Here is a 22,224-nt window from a genome sequence, read left to right on the forward strand (position 1 = left end):
TTTAAAAAAGTTTAGAGAAGGAGGCGAGTGTTTCAAAATAGGCGCTAGAGCAGGGGTCAGCAACCTGCGGCTCTGGAGCCGCATGTGGCTCTTTCACCCCTCTGCTGTGGCTCCCTGTCACTCAAAATATGCGTCACACCATCAATGTGCGACACCCACCGGCACACAATTTATTGTGCTTTTCAAACCCCGATAGTCCAACCATGGATAAATCCAAGAAAAGTTAAGTTTCAGAAAAAAACAGAACGTTTAATATTTGTATTTCATGTTTTTTAATTCTGGCTGTACACCGCCCTGAGTCCTCAGGGAGAAGGGCGGTATATAAATTAAAAAAATAAAAATAAATTCAACTACATATGCTAGTTTTGTGGCTGCTCAAGAAATAGTCAGGCACAGGAAGGGTTTGTGGCTCCCGGTGCTTTCTTTTCTGTGGGAAACGGGTCCAAATGGCTTTTTGAGTGTTTAAGGTTGCAGACCCCTGTGCTAGAGGATTATAAGAGTTCCATATGTTGAAGAAGAAAATTAATCAACTCTGAGTCAGCATTCAGAAAAAATGTAATATCCCCAAATCATGTAGTATTTGCTTGGGCAGGCAGGGCATTGTGTTATGGAAGTTGAAAAGGAAAAATAAAAATCCTGGCAAATTATCTTTGATGCGTCACTTTCACATGGATGAAAGTGAAGTATTTGCACGACATTAAACCTTTTCTCTCCACTCCTTTCAGATTCTCGTGTATATTAAGGAAAAATAGCAATTCATTGCTGATGTGTGTTCTCTGATAAATGGAAGAAACCTTTGATTAGAAATATGGATTCCTGCAATCAGTTATGGTTCTCAGGAGACTGTGGGCAGGCAATCTCTTTCTCTCTTACAGCAGTGGCCTAATCATTTTAAGCCATAATGCAGCTTTTCAAACTGCCGTATTGTAGCAGACCATCCTCGTTTATCTTTTTGCAGATTGTGTGAAGCATTTATTTTGGCTTCTCTGAAACGCATGACTTTTCATTTATATCTTTAGACGGGGCAAACTGCAAAGAGAGTCTGATTTCATGGCCAGTGTGGACAGTAGCTGGATCTCCTGGGGTGTGGGAGTTTTCATTTTGAAACCCCTGAAGTGGACTTTGTCTAGCGTATTAGGTGACAGCAAAATGCCGGAGGAAGAGGAGGTCCTGATTTACGTGGAGATTCTCAAGGTAACGTTGATTCATATTTGTGGATCAGATATTGGGAATAAATTGGGGAGACAGATGTTTTGTCTTGGTGCTTTTGGTAAGATTTCTTTCCCATTCAAAAAAGACCTCCCTCCTTTTCCATTACTCACCCTGTTCCTGGAATCCCTTCCTGGAAGGACTTGCCTGCCATCTAATACTAAGCTGTTTTTGGAGCCAAGTAATTTAAATAAGAGTTTCCCAACGATTATTTTTTTAAAAAATAGTCCTATTGATAATGTTTTGTGGCTCTTTATTGTGATTGTCACACTGTATTTTTGTATTACTGTGCTTTTGCAACTATGGGTTTTCTCCATGCTGTATTTTTTAGCTGCTTGCATATTGTTTGATATTTTTATACTATCTGTTTGAACTAGGTTGCAAACAGTTCAGAGAAATGCAATTAAGACGGTCTTAAGTGTACAATAGATACATTCACGGTACACATGGCAGACCCACACAGGCAAGCTATACTACAAACACAGCCTCTTTTCACAGATTTGGTTTTTTTTATATAGAATGGTCTTAAGAATTCATATATTTATTTGGGATTTCCAGTGGCATGCTATTTTATATCTTATGTAAACAGAGGGAAACAACTCATTTCCTGTTGTCAGGTCTAATGAGATTCTCTCAAGGACTCTTTTTACTCACTAAAAATAAAAATAGGTGAAGCTAGGCAAAATCACATCAGATACCTGCACAATTAGCACAGGAGCCCCCCAGGGCTGTGTGCTCTCTCCACTTCTCTCTATACACCAATGACTGCATCTCAAAAGATGCCTCTGTTAAAGTACTGAAGTTTGCAGATGATACAACAGTGATTGGTCTCATTCAAGGCAACGATGAATCTGCATACAGATGGAAGGTTGTACAACTAGCCTTGTGGTGCAACCAGAACAATCTTGATCTAAATACATTCAAAACTCTAGAAATGGTGGATTTTAGAAGAAAACCTCCTATACTACCACCTTTTACAATACTAGACAACACAGTATCAACAGTAGAGTCCTTCAAGTTTCTAGGTTCTATCATATCTCAAGACTTAAAATGGACTCAACAAAGCTTAAATGGACTTAAAAAAGCTCAACAAAGAATGTTCTTTCTGCACAAACATAGAAAGCTTAAACTGCCCAAAGAACTGCTGATCCAGTTCTACAGAGGAATTATTGAGTCTGTCATCTGCACCTCCATAACTGTCTGGTTTGGTTCTGCAACCCAATAAGACAGACACAGACTTCAGAGGATAATTAGAACTGCAGAAAAAACAATGGCTACCAAACTGCCTTCCATTGAGGACCTGTATACTGCACGAGTCAAAACGAGGGCTGTGAAAATATCTACAGACCCCTCACATCCTGGACATACCGTATTTTTCAGAGTATAAGACGCACTGTTCCCCCCCCCCCCAAAAAAGAGGGTGAAAATCTGGGCGCGTCTTATACTCCAAATGTAGCCCGCCCAGCCTCGCAAATGAAGATTTCAGAGGCTGAAAGAAGCCTCTGAAAGAAGCTTCAGAAAAAAACCTCAAAAACGAAGCTTCAGGAAAAAAAAGCCTCTGAAAGGCTTTTATCTAAAATAATATTGCAAGGAACAAAAGAAGAATCAGTAAAGATTCTAACCAAATTATGTTATCAAATTTGGAGAATGACACAATAACCAGCTTTTATCTAAAATAGTATTGCAAGGAACAAAAGAAGAATCAGTAAAGGTTCTAACCAAACTATGTTAAGAAATCTGGAGAATGACACAATAACCAGCAGATCGGAAGAGGTTAATCTACATACCAATACCAAAGAAAGGAGATTGAACAGAGTACAGATAGTCCTTCAGAATAAAAGCCTCTGAAAGAAGCTTCAGAAAAAAAGCCCCTGAAAGAAATTTCAGGAAAAAAAAGTATTTTTTTCTGAAGCTCTGTTTTGGAGGCTTTCAGAGGCAGAAAAGAAAGTTTTTTCTGAAACAGAGTTTCAGAAGTTTCAATGGCAGAAAAAAAAGCAAAAAAAAAAAAAAAAAGCAAGGCACAGCTCACAACGAATGAACCTGTTGCTAAAATTTACCTCTGGAAACAGCTGATTGGGGGTATTTTGGGAGGCTGATCCACCCATCAATCAGCTTTTTTCTTATTTTCCTCCGCAAAAACTAAGGTGCGTCTTATACTCTGGTGCGTCTTATACTCCGAAAAATACGGTAAATTATTTCAACTTCCACCCTCAAAAAGACTCTATAGGGCACTGCACACCAAAACTAGACACAAGGACAGTTTTTTCCCAAATGCCATCACTCTGCTTAACAATTAATTCCCACAACACTGTCAAATAATTTACTAAGACTGTATTACTATTCTTCTTCTCTTCCTTACTAGTATCTATCTCTTCTTACTTATTACTATAGCCATGTTGTATCTTTCAATTATATTGTTTTTGTTTCCTATTAGGATTTGATAGCTTATGAGTAACCTTGACTATCACTAAGTGTTGTATCTTTTTTTATTCTTGATGAATGTATTTTATTCTCCTTATGTACACTGATAGCATATACACTTAAGACAAATTCTTTGTGTGTCCAATCACACTTGGCCAATAAAGAATTCTATTCGATTCTAAATTATACTTGTAGATTGGCACAAAGTTGAGGTGGACTCTCAGAATGCTGTCTAATTGAATAGGTTAACATGCCAGAACCATCTCTCTCCAGTTTTGCATCGTTTTGCAAAAAACATGTTTTTTTTTTCATATTGCAGTTAAGAACGTGTTTCTAAGCAGCTGCAGTAGGTGTGCCCTCTGAAGTCGCTGGGCATTCTATGTCTATTGAAATGAAGATTCCTCATTCCATTACTCATTCCACTGTTCTTATCCCATCTGTCCAAACTTGTTATGAAATGTGGGATTCCTTCTTAGTTTTGGCATGAGGGATGAAGCTGGCAAGGTTGGAAGCAGGGAGCCCGAGACCAGACAGGATAATTATCAAAACAATTGTGCCAGAGCCTTCCGCACCTAAGGTTGAGAAATGAATAACAAGTATTGTCTTACTGTGTAAGGGCAGAAGAAAAAGATAAAATTTAATAGATGAATTAAAAATTAGTTTAATTCTTAGATCCTGACAGGGGTGAAACCTGTCAGAAAGGTTCTGACAGGTTCTGGAGAACCGGTAGCAGAAATTTTGAGTAGTTTGGAGAACCGGCAAATACCACCTCAGGCTGGTCCCAAAGTGGGGTGGGAATGGAGATTTTGCAGTATCCTTCCCCTAGAGTGGGGTGGAAATGGAGATTTTGCAATAGCCTTCCCTCAGGAGTGGGGAAGGAATGGGGATTTTGCAGTATCCTTCCCCTGCCATACCTACCAAGCCATACCACGCCCACCAAGCCACAGAACCAATAGTAAAAAAAATTGAATTTCACCACTGGATTCTGACATTGGATCTTCTTTGCAGTTAAAGCTTCTTCAGTATCTGCAATAACGCCAACTTTTAACTTGAGCTTTGCCCTGGTCTCCTCAGAGCTAGCTCTTGAATAGGGATTCAAATTCCTAGATTCATTTCCATGCATTGACTTAACCCCCGACTTTTTAAACACTTCTTCCTGTCAGTACCTTCTGTTTTGCTAATTCTATATTGACTAGCTAAACCTGCAAATTTATAGGACATGTTTGATATTTACTTAAGTTATAAGAGTTGTTCTTCGCCATTGAGTTGCTGTATTTTCAGGAAGACTTCTAAAGAATTTCTCACAAAGCACTTGCTTGTTTGGATAGGTGTCGGTGTTTTTGTTAATCTTGAAGGCACGATATTTCTTGTGAGTCTGAGACATAACATGTGCCCATTACATAAGCACAAGCCTACCTAATGAAGTTATCCAGAGTAAGTGTCCTTTAAGTCCCCACAGTTAAACAATGCCATCTACTGGAACTCTGGAGACATCTACCTTCTCTGTCAGGGCAGGCCCCCAGAGATTCATACCACTTTGATGATATACTAAAAGGCACTGAAATCTTTTGGCTACTCTCAGGTCTTGGGATAGGGTACTGGTGTCTCCCTGTGAGATTTATATTGTTCTATATAGGTGTTTCTATCTAGAACAGAGGTCACCAACCGGAGGTCGGTGGCCTGCAAGAAAATTTTGGTGGCCCACAGAAAAATTATTTGCATTTTTAATATTGCACTAAAGCAGGAGTCCTCAAACTACGGCCCCCGGGACGGATACGTGCAATGAACGTTTGTGTCGCTGCAGAGAGTCTCCCCCTTCGGGGTCTTTTTGTGTGGGTCGGAGGGGGGGCAGAAATTCCGACTTGGAGTCTCCTGGTGCGGGGCTTTGGGCGAAGGCTGGAGGGAAGCGCTGCTGGTGGTGAAAAGCCGGAGGGCCTTGTTCCAGTGGGACTCCATCATGGCCTGGAACTGGCTGACCATCTCAGCCCGCTGAGCCTCCAGGCGCCAGTATCTGGCCTTGCGCTCCCGCAGGTCTTCCCTCTGCTTCCCTCTGCTTGAAGTCCTCAGTGTGGTGCTTCTGCTGAGCCTCATTCTCGGTCAGATCCAATTTGAACTGATCCAGCTGTTTTGCCAACTCTTTCTTTCTTTTTTATTACAAAGTTTTTAAAAAATTATATTACAAACAATTTTCCCACCCCTCCTCCCCACTCCCAACCCACTCCTCCTCCCCCTTCCCCTGGACTTCCCAGAGCAAAATACAGCATTTAACAAACATAAGCTAACATATGCAAACTATCTATAGACTCCTATCTCCCTCTTGCACTTTAACTCCCCTTTACATAACTAAAGAGTCCTTGCCAACTCTTTCTTGTGGTGGCTGCTTAGCTCCAACAACTGCTTCCTGTTGGGTCCCTAAGGAGCCTGGGAGGGGAGGCGAGGAGGGGCTGGGAGGGGAGGGGTGAGTAGAGGCTGACGAGGCACCCCTTGATGTGAGTGACATTGAGTTGGCCACGCACATCCAGTCACATGACCACCTAGCCACACCCACCCAGCCAGTCATTAGGCAGATCATATTAGTGGTCCGCGGGATTTAAAATTATGAATTTAGTAGTCCCTGAGGTCCGAAAGGTTGGTGACCCCTGATCTAGAAACATACTGTCTGCTTTGCTCCTCCTCCTCCTCCTCCTCCTCCTCCTCCTCCTCCTCCTCCTCTCCTGCTTCAGATGTTAAGGGAGATACAAAGGCTCTTGCTGTTCTGGTGGCTTCAACCCTTGCTAACTGATGTTGCTCTAGTGTGTCTTTTATTATTCTGGCTTTTTATAATGTAAATTACCCAAGGTTGTTTGGAGGCAGATATTTTTAAAATCTGTATAAATGAATCAGATCCCGGGCTTTATTTATAGTCTGTTGTGGATTCCTGTTGCTATTTCAATCTCTTGTCTAGTTAGGCTCACATCATATGGTAGGAAATAATGGTTGCTTGGAGTATGTGTTAATTGCTGCAATTTATAAACCACGCCTTATGGTTTTAGCATTATATGTGGACCCAGTTGGCACGACTTATGTGAGTATATAGTCTGCATTAATTGTGTTTGCGTAATGACTCTATAAATAGGAACCAATAGGAAGAGAGCATGCTTAAAAAACATACTGATGTACTTTTCTATACTATACCCCTAATTTAATGAGGTGCTACAGTACTGCTGCCTCACTTGAAGCCAACCTAGTCAATATACAAAAAATGACCACTGTGGGGAAAAAGTTAATCCCTGGCCTTATGGTTCAGAATTATTTTAATGTCAAATGAACAAAAAAAACCAACCTCTGTAAACATTTCTGGCTATATACATTTCAGAAACTATTTTAAAACTATGAATAACCTGTGGCTAAAGTACATAAGGCCCCCATAGCCTAGAACAGAATAACAAAATAACAGAGTTGAAAGGGACGTCGGAGGTCTTCTAGTCCAACCCCCTGCTCAAACAGGAAATCCTATACCATTTCAGAGAAATCATTGTCTGTTCTGTTCTTAAAAACCTCCAGTGTTAAAGCACAAATAATTTCTGTAGTTAAGCTGTGTTCCCACTGATGGATTGTTCTAATTGTCAGGAAATTTCTCCTTAGAAGTTATGACTTAATTTATGATGATTTATACTCCACAGCCTGGCTTAATATATATCTGGGAGTGCTGATTTGGTAAAAGGAAAGACCTTGCACCCAGGGCTTCATCTATCTTACTTCTTGATAGTTTGGTATCTTTATTTTATTTAGGACAGGGGTCTCCAACCTTGGCGGCTTTAAGACTGGTGGACTTCAACTCCCTGCAAAGCTGGCTGAGGAATTCTAGGAGTTGAAATCCACCAGTCTTAAAGCCGCCAAGGTTGGAGACCCCTGATTTAGGAGATTGAGGGTCTGATCTTGATCATGCTGTCTCACAACCCATTGTGCTGGCTACCTTTTGAGACAAAAATATATTAATTTTTGAGAAATAGATTAAACCATACTGTTGGAAGAAATCTGAGCTAAGTTTGGTTGAGGTTTGGAGGGTGATGCAATGTCCTTAGGAGATTGTGCAATGTGATGAGCTCTGCTGCTAGATGGTAGTGGGTTAATCTTATTATGTCCTGAAAGGTCATGACTTAATCCCATCACCCTGGAGCTGAAGGTCTTTTGTCTTGTAGATAGGCTGGCCCTGTCTTTCTCAATGGGCACAAAATATCTGCTGGGGGCTATTAAGAAAGGTGGGGGCTGCTTTCGAAGAGCATGTTTCTCCATTGTTCTGCCTTTTTAATATTTCTCACAATATTTCATTCTTCTAGGAGAGGGGTGGGTGCTAACTTTCTACAGTGCAAATGCAGCTCCTTGCAAGGCATTCACTCGTTCTCTTCCCGCAAGGTACTTTTAGTCTGAGTCTATGCTTTCTTGCACAAATATACTGGACAGACTTCACACACATATATATATCTTGCTAATAAGATTTCTGTAGAACTATAATATCAGTTAAATGTTCAAATGGCACATTTTGAAAAAGGCAACTCTAGTGCCTGTAAACAATGCTTATCTAGAATGCACAGATGCATAGAACCTAACATATTAGTTTTAGATTGTTTGGGTTGAGAATTAGCAGAATTTTTTCCTAAAGTGGAGGAAGAGCTACAGTGTAGTTCATCTTACTTCCATAGAGGTGACCTATCAATCAGAATAGAACTGGAGGGGACCTTGGAGATCTTCTAGTCCAACCCCCTGCTCAAACAGGAAATCCTATACCATTTCAGAGAAATCATTGTCTGTTCTGTTCTTAAAAACCTCCATTGATGAAGCACCCACAATTTCTGAAGGCAAACAGTTCCACTGGTTAATTGTCCTCACCGTTAGGAAGTTTCTCCTTAATTCCAAGTTGCTTTTTTCCTCGATTAGTTCCCAGCCATTGTTTCTTGTCCTGCCCTCTGGTGCTTAGAAAATAAATTGACCCCCTCCTCTTTATGGCAACCTCTCAAATACTGGAATATTGCTATCATTGTCACCCATAGTTATCTAATTAAGTTGTCAAATTATCTGACAGTTACCTGACAGTGAGAACAATCAATCAGCAGAATGACTTGCCTCCATATGTTTTGGGTGCTCCAACACTGAGGTTTTTAAGAAGAGATTGGACAGCCATTTGTCTGAAATGGTGTAGGATTTCTTGCCTGAGGAGGGGGTTGGATAGGAAGACCTCCAAGATCCCTTCCAACTCTGTTATTCTGTTCAGTTTATGGATGCATAGATATTGACAACGGGATCTTTTAGGAAAGTTGATATTGTCCAAAATGCCACCATTAAGCAGATCTATATAAAGGAGGGAAATGTTTAACTTTCAAACAGAGATATTTTTGACAGACGTATTTGTTTCAGAAATAACTAGTTTTCTTATTCATCAAACATTCCCCTTATGATCCTCCAGCAAGATTTGTCTCCAAGAAATTACTTGCACGAAGTAAAAAGTATAAGACCAGCACTTAAAAAAATCAAGTGGTTTTTTTTAAAAAAAGAATAAAGATAAATACACAAGCATTGTTCTTGTAGTCCTTTAACAATAATTTAAGAATAGGTGCCAACTACTTCATGATACATTCCTCTGCTACGATCTAATATAATATAGTACATGAACAAGTAAAAACTTTACAGGTATGAATGACAGGTACCGATATTTGCTTTACAGGTATTTGCTATAAAAAATTATTTCTTGTGAGGTTTGATTTCTGGTGACTGTTTAGACCCTAGACTGTCCCTTCTTAGCAAGCTTTTTCAGAAGTGATATGCTATTGCGTCCTTCCTAGATCTGAGATAGCGTGATTGGCACCAAAGTCACCTAACAGGACAAGATCTAGAACTCGTGGTCTCCCAGTTTCTAATCTGGAGTTTAACCTCTGCATCAAATTGCATCAAAAATATACCTCAGTTATTTTATGTAATGTTCAAGGTTGACTCAGCCTTCCATCCTTTCGAAGGTAGGTAAAATGAGGACCCGGATTGTGGGGGCAATAAGTTGATTTTGTATAAAAAAGAACATTGCTTGGGGGAGGGGGCGAAAGCCCTACTAAGCAGGTATATACAAAAGTATGAAGGCTATTGCTTAACGCATTGTAAGCCGCCCTGAGTCTCCGGAAAAGGGCGGCATATAAATCGAACCAATGAATAAATAAATAAAATAAATAATGTTATTTTTCCCCCTCTTGTGTCATGGATCATGTTCTATTTTTTTCACTTTGTCAATTGCAAGTTAGCTACTGGAAACATAAAATTTAAGAACTGTCATACAATAATCACTGTTCAATCTTCTCTGCAGATATTTAATATACGTGCCACATATAACAATTCTGGTGATCTGTATTAGGCCTTCTATTGTAAGTGATAGTTGTGAGATGCTCTCACCAGTAATGATGTTTTGTCTGTTTTCTTTTTAGCCATAGTTGGATATTAAGCATTTGTTTGTCTTTGCATTTTTTTAGGAGAAGGCAGAAGAAGTCTACAATCTCTACCAGAATTCCACACTTTCATCCCATCCTATTGTTGGTTTGTCTGAGCTGCGTTCCCTATGCACCAGCATCTGTCCAGATGAACGGACATTTTGTCTGGTGCTGCTCCAATTGCAAAAGGAAAAGAGGGTCACTGTCCTGGAACAGAATGGTAATAAGGTATGGCACGCAACTGGCTGCTTCAGGCATGCAGGGATGCTATCTCTATAAGAAATCATAGAAAATTTTAAAAAAAAAATCATAGGGCTGTAAGGGACCTGGTAGTCCTCCAGTCCAACTTCTCGGCCAGATCCAATTTAAACTGAGCCAGCTGTTTTGCCAACTCTTTCTCATGGTGCCTGCTTAGCTTCAGCAACTGCTTCCTGTTGGGACCCTAAGGAGCCCGGACAGGGAGGCGAGGAGTGGCTGACAGGGGAGGGGTAAGTAGGGGGCGGCGAGGCGCCCCTCAATGTGAGTGACATCAAATTTGCCACACCCACCCAGTCACATGACCATCTAGCCACACCCACCAAGCTAGTCATTAGGCAGATCATATTAGTGGTCCACGGGATTTTAAATTATGAATTTAGTGGTCCCTGAGGTCCGAAAGGTTGGTGACCCCTGCTATATAGAGAGAGTTCTAGTCCTGCCTTAGGCTTGAGACCAGCTGGATGCCATAGGGCTGAGAGACAATGACTAGCTCAATGAAGAAGGCAACAGTTCCACTTCCAATAAGTTGAACAAATAAATAAAAATCTTGCAAAGAAAACTGCAGGCATTAGTTCAGATAGTCATGAGGAGTCAAGGCTGATTTGAACGTGCACACCCACTTACACAAATCCATAGAGGGAAGCCAAATCGAAATCATGACTAAGTCTAACAAATATGAGCAATTCATTTTTAAAAGCTAAATTGGGAACAATGAAAGTAAAGGCCAATGTCTAGTCATGTCCGATTCTAGGAAGTGGCGTTCATCTCTGTTTCTTAGCTGAGGGAACCAGTGTTGTTTGAAGACACTTCTGTGGTCATGTGGCCAGCAGGTCTACGCCGAGGTTGCACAGAACGCTGTTGCCTTTCCACCGAAGTGGTACCTATTTATTCGCTTTTGCATACTTCTGAACTGCTAGGTTGGCAGGAGTTGGGGCAAGTAAACGGGAGCTCACCCCGTCACATAGCGCTCGGGTCTCGAACTCAGGCTGTCGGCTTTCCAGATGAAAAGTTCAGTGTCTTTAACCCCTGAGCCACCATATATTAGTAACAATAATACATCTTATTCGTCTTATTAAAAGGCCATTCTTGATGATACCATGAGTCTCATAGTTTAATATCAAATACTAACATTGTCTTTCAGATAATGAAATTCGCCCGAGGGCTTCATGCAAAAGTCTCTCCAATGAATGATGTAGACATTGGGGTTTATCAGTTGATGCAGAGTGAACAGCTGTTGTCACAGAAAGTGGAATCTCTGGCACAGGAAGTAGAGAGGTAATGTGGGGTGTGTGTCATTCATCTTCATACAAACCTCAGATTATGGCACAAGTGAGAGGTTATTCAGCCGCCTTCTTTAAGGAGAAAAAAAATCTGATTCTGAAAGAGGGCCAAATTATGGCAGTTCATAGGGTTTATGAAAGCAGTTCAATTGATCATTGAATAATACAGGCCAAAAAATGAGAATAAAAGTGTATTTGTACTTGCCTTGTAGCTATAGTGAACTGGGTTGAAGCAGGGGTGAAACCCAGCAGGTTCTGACAGGTTCTGGAGAACCAGTAGCGGAAATTTTGAGTAGTTTGGAGAGCCAGCAAATACCACCTCTGGCTGGCCCCAGAGTGGGGTGGGAATGGAGATTTTGCAATATCCTTCCCCCAGGAGTGGGGAGGGAATGGGGATTTTGCAGTATCGTTCCCCCAGGAGTGGGGAAGGATTGGGGATTTTGCAGTATCCTTCCCCTGCCACGCCCATAGAACCGGTAGTAAAGAAATTTGAATTCCACCACTGGGTTGAAGGTACAGAGAGAATAATGGGATTGTAGCTATTCCTCATCTGAAAAATGGAAAAGCTCATCTCTTGCTTTTTCAGATGTAAAGAGGAAGCTCGGAGTGCCTGCAAAGCTGGGAAGAAGCAACAGGTAGGTATTGATGGAAGTCAGGTACATGGTACCTCAATCAGTATGTTCATCTCCAAACTGCCCTTTTGCAGATTTCCAAACTTGTGGTCATGACTTTTTAGAGCCTGATAAGACAGTGGGTGAGTTCGGGTGTTATTTACACAGATGTGCAAAGACCTTTGGTCAGACTTACCTGGTAGATAAACTAATTCTATTCGATTGCAAAGCTACATTAACAGAATCTTCTAAGTGCAAAGTCACATTCCTCTCACTGTCACGTTTACATCCCGATAACTTAGGGAGGGTTCCTTCCTGAGCTGCTTGCCCTGCCCACAATGCAGTTGTGGGCTATGCTGTCTCTTATCTGACCAACCCAGCACCACTTTGCCCAGTCTCGTTTTCCAGGTTTTTCCTACTTTTTGAATAAAGTCTGCTTTTTCTGTTCTTAGGCTCTGAGATCTTTGAAGTCCAGAAAAAGAGTAGAAAGACGCATTGCAGAGCTTCATTCCAAGTTGGACGTGGTGCAAGGCATCCTAGATCGGATATATGCCTCTCAGACAGATCAAATGGTATTTCTTCGTTGCCTAACATTTATTTTGGGGAGTTTATTTATTTATTACGCTTTATTTATTTTTATTACGCTTTTGTATTTTTTCCTTTCAGGAGCGCTGTTAACTTATCCACTCAGGATCTCACTTTGATTGTCCCACAAAAAAGGAATAACTCCTCTTCTTTTCTGCTTTCCTTTTACAATATACCATATTTTTCACACTATAAGGTGCTCTGGACCATAAGACGCACCTAGCTTTTGGGGAGCAAAACAAGAATAAAAAAATCTGCCTCTGCCTCCCAGCAATTTGCCTCCTTGCAGCAAACAGCCTGGTCAGCTTCAGCACAGCCTGATTTAGCACAAGCAGCTGATTGGCGGTTGGATCGACCTCCCGCCAATCAACTGTTCCAGGCTGCAGGGATCGTCGCTGTCCATCGCCGTCACCTATCGCCACCTCCACGAGCCCCATTTTCGGCCTCCATGCATCCTGTTTTCAACCTGTTCCAGCGATCCCCGCCATCTGGAATGGGCCGAAAATGGAGCACAAAGAGGCTGAAAATGGAGCACATGGAGGCCGAAAACGGGGCACGCGGAGGCGGTGATGAGTGGCGGCGATCCCCACAGCCTGGAACAGCTGATCGGCGGTATTCCAACAACCAATCAGCTGCTTGTGCTAAATCAGGCTGTGCTGAAGCTGACCAGGCTGTTTGCTGTTTGCTGCAAGGAGGCAAATTGCTGGAAGGCAGAGGCCGAAGGGTGGGGGCCGGTGGGTGGGCGGGGCTTCAGCAACGTTCGCTTTATAAGATGCACAGATATTTCCACCCACTTTTTTTGCGGTGGGGGGGGAGGGAGGAAGTGTGTCTTATAGACCGAAAAATACGGTATGCATTGGATTTCGCATCTCGGCAGCTAATTCATACACATTTGGGTTTTTTTATGGCACAGTGCTGTTTTGTGAGTCATACTGTTTAATCTTTATCTTAACACACCTTGGAACTGTTGTAAAGGGAATCTAAAATCTTCAGTCATCCGGTCAAGATGCTATAAAAAAATAAGCTTGATTTCTCTCTTGCCCCAAAGGTATTTAATGCTTACCAGGCTGGACTTGGAGCTCTGAAGTTGTCCATGAAAGATGTAACTGTGGAAAAGGCAGAGAGCCTCGTGGATCAGATTCAAGAGGTATGTAAGAAGCAGGTACAGGTAGACCTCGACTTACAACCGTTCATTTAGCAACCGTTCCAAGTTACAATGGCACTGAAAAAAATGACTTTTCAGAGTTACGACCTTTGCAGCATCCCCATGATCAAAATTCAGATGCTTGGCAAAGGTTCATATTTATGACCGTTGCTGTGATTCCCCCCTTCTGACAAGCAAAGTCAAGGGTGAAGTCAATTCACTTAACGACTAACTTATCAATTGCAGTGGTTCACTTAACAACGGTGGCAAAGAAGATTATAAAATGGGGCAAAACTCACTTAAATGTCCCACTTAACAACAGAAATTTTGGGCTCGACTGTGGTTGTAAGTCGTGGACTAGCTCTACTGTTCACTCAAAGGTGACATACATGAGTAAAATAAAAACATCATATAGAAACATAGAAAACTGACAATAGGAAAAGACCTAGCAGTCCATCAAGTCTGCCCTTTGATTATTTATTTATTTCTATATTTAATTACCGTATTTTTCAGAGTATAAAACGCACCTTAGTTTTTAGGGAGGAAAATAAGAAAAAAGCTGATTAGCAGGTGGATTACCTGGAATACCCCCAATCAGCTGTTCCCAGAGGTGAATTTTAGCAACAGGTTCCTTGGTTGTGAGCTCTGTGCCTTGCTTTTTTTTCTGCCTCTGAAACTTCTGAAACTCTGTTTCAGAAACAACTTTTTTTCCTACCTCTGAAAGCCTCCAAATAGCTTCAGAAAAAAAGCCTCTGAAGGTCTGTTTGGGGGCTTCTTTTCTGAAGCTTCGCTTCTGATGCTTCTTTTCAGCCTCTGAAACCTCCTTTGAGAAGCTGAGTGGGGCTACATTCGGAGTATAAGACGCACCCAGATTTTCACCCTCTTTTTTTTGGGAAAAAGGTGCGTTTTATACTCTGAAAAATATGGTAGTTTTTGTCGTATGATGGGCGTGTTTATCCCAAGTATGTTTAAACTGAGTTTTGATGATTGACCCACCAACTCTGCTGGAAGTTGGTTCCCAGCTTCCACTGCTCTTTCTGTGAAGGAATACTTTCTAGAAGGGACATGGTGGCTCAGTGGCTAAGATGCTGAGCTTGTCGATCGAAAGTTCAGCAGTTCGAATCCCTAGTGCCACGTAATGGGGTGAGCTCCCCCATTACTTGTCCCAGCTTCTGCCAACCTAGCAGTTCAAAAGCACTTAAAAAATGCAAGTAGAAAAATAGGGACCACCTTTGGTGGGAAGGTAACAGCGTTCCGTGCGCCTTTGGCGTTGAGTCATACCGGCCACATGACCACGGAGACGTCTTCGGACAGTGCTGGCTCCTCGGCTTTGAAACGGAATGAGCACCGGCCCCTAAAGTCAGTAACAACTATCACGCATGTGCGAGGGGAACCTTTACTTTTAATACTTTCTAGAGTGAAAGTATTTTGAACTTTCCTCCTGTCAGTTTGAGGTTATGCCCCTGTGTTCTTGATGTTTGCTGAATATTGAAAATACTGTCGTCTAGAACCTTATTCACACTCTTAATATGTTTAAAGGTTTCATCATGTCCCCCCTTTCCCTTCTGTCCTCCAGGCTGTACATTAATTACATATCTGTAATTAACATTTCCGCTTCTCCCACAGCTCTGCGATACCCAGGATGAAGTAGCTCAAACTTTAGCAGGTGTGGCGATCAACGGCTCAGGTGAGTCAAAACATGCTTCATGTGGTCTTCTGATCCATCTCTCTCATGTACTCTTCCGATTCAACTTTCTCCGTAACAGCCACACATGGGAAATGTGGTTTTCCTAAAGTTACAATTGCTCTCTATAGTGTTTTTCAAATGTGGCAACTTTAGGGTCTTAAAGTTGCAAATTTGAAAAACATTGCTCTACAGCATTTAAAACAGATTCATTAAAGAAAGGAATTGATTCTGCCAGTAACAGGTTATTTTTTATAGCTTCCACTATAGGTTATAGGCATATGTCCTGTTTCCAGTTGTAATGCATATGAACTACTGAACTCTTGACTAAAAGTCCCTAGTTAGTCACACATTTTCCCTCTTATCTAATAATTATGTCCTTTACTCTCAGGTTTACATATCACTCTCCTGATCTCTGGAAATTCCTTTTCAATATTATCTGTAAATGTCCACATGTGGTGTGGGTTAAATTAAAGTTATGGATGAAGTTTTTAACCTTGTTCTCAGAATATTCATTAAGTGGCAGTTAATTATTAGATAAGCAATTTCTTTTGTCAAATGGATTATTTGTGCCTGCTGTGTTAATGTCTATCTCATTCCCCAGATGAGTTGAATTTGTGATTGTGAAGTATTTATCTAGGACATTTATTCTTTAAGGTTGTCTGCAACCTTTGGCGTGATTTTTAAAACCTTCTGTAAACAATCAGTTCAGACTTTTAATCAGAATAAACTTCCCTTTTTCTGACAAAATCTGTTGGTAGAGCAAGTAGGAACAATCCAATCCGTGGCTGGCAGAGTCCCACTTACTGCTTCCATGCAGAATCCAGTAGTTTATCCATAAAGTAATACCATCTTTATTAGAAAAAAAAATTGTTTGGTTTAAATAATATTATATTTGCTTTAATGATCGTGATTCCTCTACTTTCTGTGATTGTCCATGACCTAATTGTATTTGTAATGGCTTCTGCACATGTATTAATTGCCTATAAGAATGATGGTTGAAAAGTGCTTCTATTAAATATGAATTACATGCTTCAGGATTTTTGCTTCAGATGAGTTTAGATTGTGTGGTCAGATACGGGTTGATTATCTTTGCATGAGGAAGCCCCAGAAGACAATTTTGAGTGATTCTTTGTACCAGATCTGAACGTGTATTGCATATTACGGTAGATCAGTGGGGAAATTTTTTCCACAACTATGTGGAAGCTGAAAAATAACCACAACCAAGGTTTGCATTAACACCACTGTCACAACTGTAAAAGAATGAGAACACTTGTTTCAGGTTCTTGCTCTCATGTAGGATTTAAGATTGTATGTTGTGCATTTTTGTACTCCGAAGCTCAGCTTCCATACTGAGTTTACCTCTTTTTACATTTTTTCAGTCCTATGTACAAACACTTGTTACATTGTGAATAAATGCCTATAAGACCGAGATCAATTCATTTGTTCTCTTACCTTAGAAGCTGATACAGAGGAACTTGAAAGAGAATTGGACAATCTTCTCCTGGACCCTCCAAAAAGACAGTCATCCCTGCCTTCTGTTCCACCAAAGCCACTGTCTCCAGCTTCTGTAGGACTTCCCAGCTTCACAGATGCTGAGCTTGAAGCTGAGCTGGAGAAGCTCACTTATTCAGATGGAGGTGAGCTTTATCTTGTACAGTTTTCCTGTATCTAATGGAGGCCAGAATTTCCATCCCTAAGCAAGGCAGTTGTTACATGACTTATGCCCAGTTTTGTTTTTTTATTGTTAAGTAAATGATGATATTAAGCTGGCAGGAATAGCTAGAAGATAGGCTCAAGATCCAGATGGATCTTGACAGACTTGAACACTGGGCCCTATCTACCAAAAGGAAATTCAATATAGAGAAAAGTCTTTCACTTAGGCAAGAAAAACCAAAAGCACACATATAGACTGGGTGAAACCAGGCTTAATAGCAGTAACTGTGAAAGGGATCTTGGAGTCTTAGTGGACAACCGGTTAAATATGAGCCAGAAGTATGCAGTGGCAGCCAAAAAAGCCAACACAATCCTAAATTGCATTAACAGAGGGATACAATTAAGATCAAGGGAGGTACTAAGACCACTCTATAAAGCCTTAGTAAGACCACACCTAGAATGCTGCATCCAGTTTTGGTCACCACACTATAAAAAAGATGTTGAGACTCTAGAAAGAGTGCAGAGAAGAGCAACCAGGATGATGAGGGGACTGGAGGCTAAAACATACGATGAACAGTTGCAGGAACTGGGCATGGCTAGTCTAGTGAAGAGAAGGACCAGGGGAGACAGGAGAGCATCTTCCAATATTTGAGGGGCTGCCACGGAGAGGAGGAAGGGGGTCAAGCTATTTTCCAAAGCACCTGAAGGCCAGACAAGGAATAATGGATGGAAACTGAACAAGGAGATATTCAACTTGGAAATAAGAGGACATTTTCTGACAGAGAGCAATCAACCAATGGAACAAAAGTTGCCTTCGGAAGTTGTGGGAGCTTCATCGCTGGAAGCTTTCAACAAGAAATTGGACTGCCTTGGTCAGAAATGGTGTAGAGTCTCCTGCTTGGACGGGGGGGTTGGACTAGATGACCTACAAGGTCCCTTCCAACTCTGTTCATCTGTAAATCATTGTGGTCATTAAGTGAATCACACAGTTGTTAAGCGAATTGACTTGGCTTGTGGAAAGCTGGCTAGGAAAGTTGCAAGTGGCAATCAGGTGACTATCACAACCATTGTAAAAACATGCTGGGTGCCAATCACCTGAATTTTGATCATGTGACTTGGGGTGGGGGGATGCTGCTGTGGTCGTAAGTCTGAGGACCAGTGGTAAGTCACCTTTTTCACTGCCATTGTACCTTTGAACAGATGCTAAACGAATGGTTGTAAGTCAAGGACCATCTGTAAGCAAAGCGCTCTCTTCAGCAACTTCCTATAATGTTACTCGGTTTCTTAAAGAGCTTCTTCTCACAGATCTTAAGGTTTTCTTCTGGGCTAATGATACCCTTATTTGGGTAGATCAGGGTTTCTCAATCTTAGCAACTTTAAGGCGTGTCGACTTCGATTCCCAGAATTTCCTAGCCAGCATATCCACACGTCTTAATGTTGCTAAGGTTAAGAATCAATAGGGTAGATCTTGTGCTGGGGCCAAAATCTCCCTTTGAAAAGGTTTTCTACTGGGCTAATGATTAAACACGCTTGAATCTGAACTGGTTTAGTATCCTCTGTGTTTTGTTTTGTTTTTAAAGTAGTCTTTATTAAATATTTACAATAAAATTAACATACAATAACGGTTGAAAAGCAATATAGGAAGCGGAACATAGAAATACCTAAACACAATTTTGATAAAAACAGACCAACTGTTTTGTAGTTAATAAAAAGAACCTGATTGCATTGAATTGTTTGGCTAGGATGATATTAGTTAATATTAATTGGAGAGTGGGCTTAACTCTCGGTTAGTCTTGTTTGTTGTTTGGTTTTAGTCCTGTGTTTAGGTGTTTCTATGTTCCGCTTCCTATATTGCTTTTCAACCATTATTAGTATCCTCTGTGTTTAGCTGGTCTTACCAATTTTTCTAGTTTCTTTGCCACAAGCCATCCCACTGCCTCTCTAAGCATAAGTAGTCTGATCTCTGCAAAAGGCTTCTTAAATTTTAACCCTTCACTGAGATGTGAAAATAAGTAATAGCACACAACAGGATTTTACTGTTTCTTGGATGGTGGTGCAAAAAAGTTTTATCCGTAGACTTTTATGGAAAATGTACATGCAGAAGAAGCTTCTGAGTAGTTCTTCCATTTGCCCTCAAAAGATCCCTTTAACAAATGCAGCCATCTAGCAAACGGCTATTATTTATTTTTACAAAGCTATATAGATATACGTGTACATCATGCATTATAGAACAGCAGTAAAAAATAATAGGTAATCCAATTTTTAACAGATGCTGGAGGCTCTAGTAACAAAGAAATGCATCAGATGATAATTTATTTGTTTCTCTGTACTGTTTGAAAGTGTGCTTGACCACATTTCTTTTTTCTTTCTTTTCTGGGTGTGTGTACGTGTGCGTTTACATCAATCACAGAATTGGCACAAAAGACTGATCGGAAGGCCTCTGATCGCCAAAGAGTTCTGGAGCTGCATCTTTAATGACTCAACATCCCGCTTTGTGCTGTGAAGTTGTCTTTAACTTTGCTGATCATAATTCCGAAAATAACTTGTTGGAACATGAGTCTTATTAACTCTTGTTAGACTGCACTTTTCTAACAGGCAGGAAACTCTGCCACGACAATCCAATCCTTTCCACAGAAAATTGCTCTGTTGTCATCTTTTTTTTCCCCCAGTGCCAAATTAACACAGTGTCTCTTCGGTTGATTTGCTCACCTGTATTGCCACTCACGGTTGCTCGTTCTCTGGCAAGTTGGCGCCTTGCTGAGCCTAACGTTGTTCCACACATTCTGAGGGTTTCTTTGCCACTTCACGGAACTCCCACCTTGCGATAACTTGAAAGGCAATGAAGTCACACTCTGTCTGGCATCCCACTGTTTTGTGCAGTTGCGCAAAACGTTTAGTGGATGCGCTAGATGCTGACTTTGATAGCAGCGCACTGCGCTTGGCAGCAAGTAGACACATATATATATACATGGATGATTTTTCTATATTTCTTCTTTGTATTTGCACGGTTGTGGATAACCTAGGTTGAGGTCTTGACAGTTTTAGAGTTTGTTTTGTTACACAGGTATGAAGCATCTGCCGACGCAAAATTCAGCTTACTTCAAGACTGACTTCGCCTTAAAGGAACTGGCAGAGCTTTTCAACATGAGGCCGTTATTCTTGTTGCTGCTGCTTGAAGATGATGTTTAAGACATGTTCAGTTTATCTGCAAAGACAGCCATTCACATTGCCTTCTTGTTAGGAAGAACTCTCTTCACTAGGAGATTTACTAGGACAAGTGATGGCGAACCTTTTTGGCACCAAGTGCCGAAAAGATCGCGCGGAAATATGCGTGTGCGTGTGTGCTCGTCGGGGCCGCTCTCCGGGAAAGCTGAACTTCCAGGTTCTAGCGCGCCTGCGCGCCTGATGATCAGCTGGCTGGGGCGCATGCATATGCCGGTTTTCAGCACTGTCGCACACGCAAAGGGATCGTGCTCCGGAAAAGCCGAACTTCCAGGTTCTGGCACACATACGCACCCAACAATCAGCTGGCAGGCATGCATGCGTACACTGGTTTTCAGCACTGCCATGCACACGAAGGACAGCTGATAGTCCCACGCACATGCGTGCCAGAAACCCGGAAGACAAACAGGCAAGGCTGCGTGTGCTGAGCGACATGGCTTCACGTGCCACTTTGGCCACGCGTGCCATAGGCTCCCCATCACTGTACTAGGAGATTTAAGCAACTAGGAGATTTTAAGTTATTCTCTTGAATCAGAAATGCACAGAGGGGTTGGTTAACCTAACCTCTTAATGTCTAAGAGGGTCTTCAGTCACACGTCCTGGAATAAGGTTTAAACAATGGCAGGGATTTGGATCGCTGTCCCAGCGCCATTCATAATCATGGTGGAGAACGTTGCCATTTCCCGACATCTCGAGACATTAATTTAAAATGATGGAAGAGCTGCTGAATCAAATCAGGCTTAGACCTGCCAGAGATGGCTTGCAATGATCGTCTCTCTTTTTTCAGAAAACTTCCTGAGAAAGCCCCTCTGTGTACATCAGGGCAGAAGTTTATTATTATTATTATTATTATTATTATTATTATTATTATTATTATTATTATTATTATTATTATTATTATTATTTTAATGACAATATAGAAACCAGCAGCAGAAACTGCCCACAGAAACTGACTGAAGCAAAGCTGGTGATTGACTTGTGTATCGGCACCTGCCGGAATAATTTTTGGGGGAATGGGGTTGGGGGGGGGGAAAAGAGATGAACAAATTTCTGCTGTTCATAAACTCTTTTGAGAATTGTTTTTGCTTTTGTTCTCTGAAGCTAGCTTTGATTTAGACTGTGTGATGGGAGGCATTTTGTCAAGGAAGACATCTGCTAAAATTGGAAAAAACGGACAATTGTAAATCCGTGTCAGGGCATGTCCCCAAAGTTCACTACAAAACATATTTTCTTCTGCCCCCCCCACGCCGGTGAATCGTATGCCACATGTTTAAACAAAATTCAAGGATGGTGTTTACCTTACTTTAAGGGCATTGTGCTTGATTGGTTTAGAAAGGAGAGGGAGGGAAAATGTCCCTCCCCCCCACGCCTTTATTATTATTCTTTTTTTTCCAAACAATACAATAAAGGAGTGAAAAGACTTCTGGAGTTTAGTCCTCTTATCATTCCATATAACAATATTCAATTAACTCATTATTACTCCTTCAAATTTTGGTTTTTCCGAGTGAGAACTCCTGCTGGACCTCAAGCAAAGCCTAAACAACGGCTATTTAATAATCTATACAGGGATTGTATTCACATCCAAAATTTCACTTGCTTTGTAAAGGCATCTTGTTCTCTGGCTCTGATTAGAATTCCTTCTTACATTTTGTCTTATTTGAGCATCGCATCGGCAGGCCATTTGAACTCCGCTGCACCTTCCGCA

General features: G+C 41.2%; 1 protein-coding gene across 2 annotated transcripts in view; it reads left to right on the top strand.

The window, feature by feature from the left end:
* CHMP7 (charged multivesicular body protein 7) overlaps nt 1–21,940 on the top strand; it is a 24,644-nt gene extending 2,704 nt beyond the window's left edge. The window contains exons 2-10 of one of the 2 annotated variants that reach the window (XM_034436819.3): nt 1,020–1,194; nt 10,122–10,307; nt 11,479–11,612; nt 12,204–12,252; nt 12,681–12,800; nt 13,862–13,960; nt 15,584–15,644; nt 17,102–17,281; nt 19,708–21,940. In XM_034436819.3, the coding sequence (XP_034292710.1) occupies nt 1,020–1,194; nt 10,122–10,307; nt 11,479–11,612; nt 12,204–12,252; nt 12,681–12,800; nt 13,862–13,960; nt 15,584–15,644; nt 17,102–17,281; nt 19,708–19,772 (1,069 nt within the window). In that variant the 3' untranslated portion in view covers nt 19,773–21,940. The remainder of the gene's footprint in view (nt 1–1,019; nt 1,195–10,121; nt 10,308–11,478; nt 11,613–12,203; nt 12,253–12,680; nt 12,801–13,861; nt 13,961–15,583; nt 15,645–17,101; nt 17,282–19,707) is intronic. The other variant, XM_060693495.2, reaches the window with a different exon arrangement.
* The last annotated feature ends 284 nt before the right edge of the window (nt 21,941–22,224 follow it).

The sequence above is a fragment of the Pantherophis guttatus genome, chromosome 9 (genome assembly GCF_059756535.1).
Source record: "Pantherophis guttatus breed Tessera chromosome 9, ASM5975653v1, whole genome shotgun sequence".
Lineage (NCBI taxonomy): Eukaryota > Metazoa > Chordata > Lepidosauria > Squamata > Colubridae > Pantherophis > Pantherophis guttatus.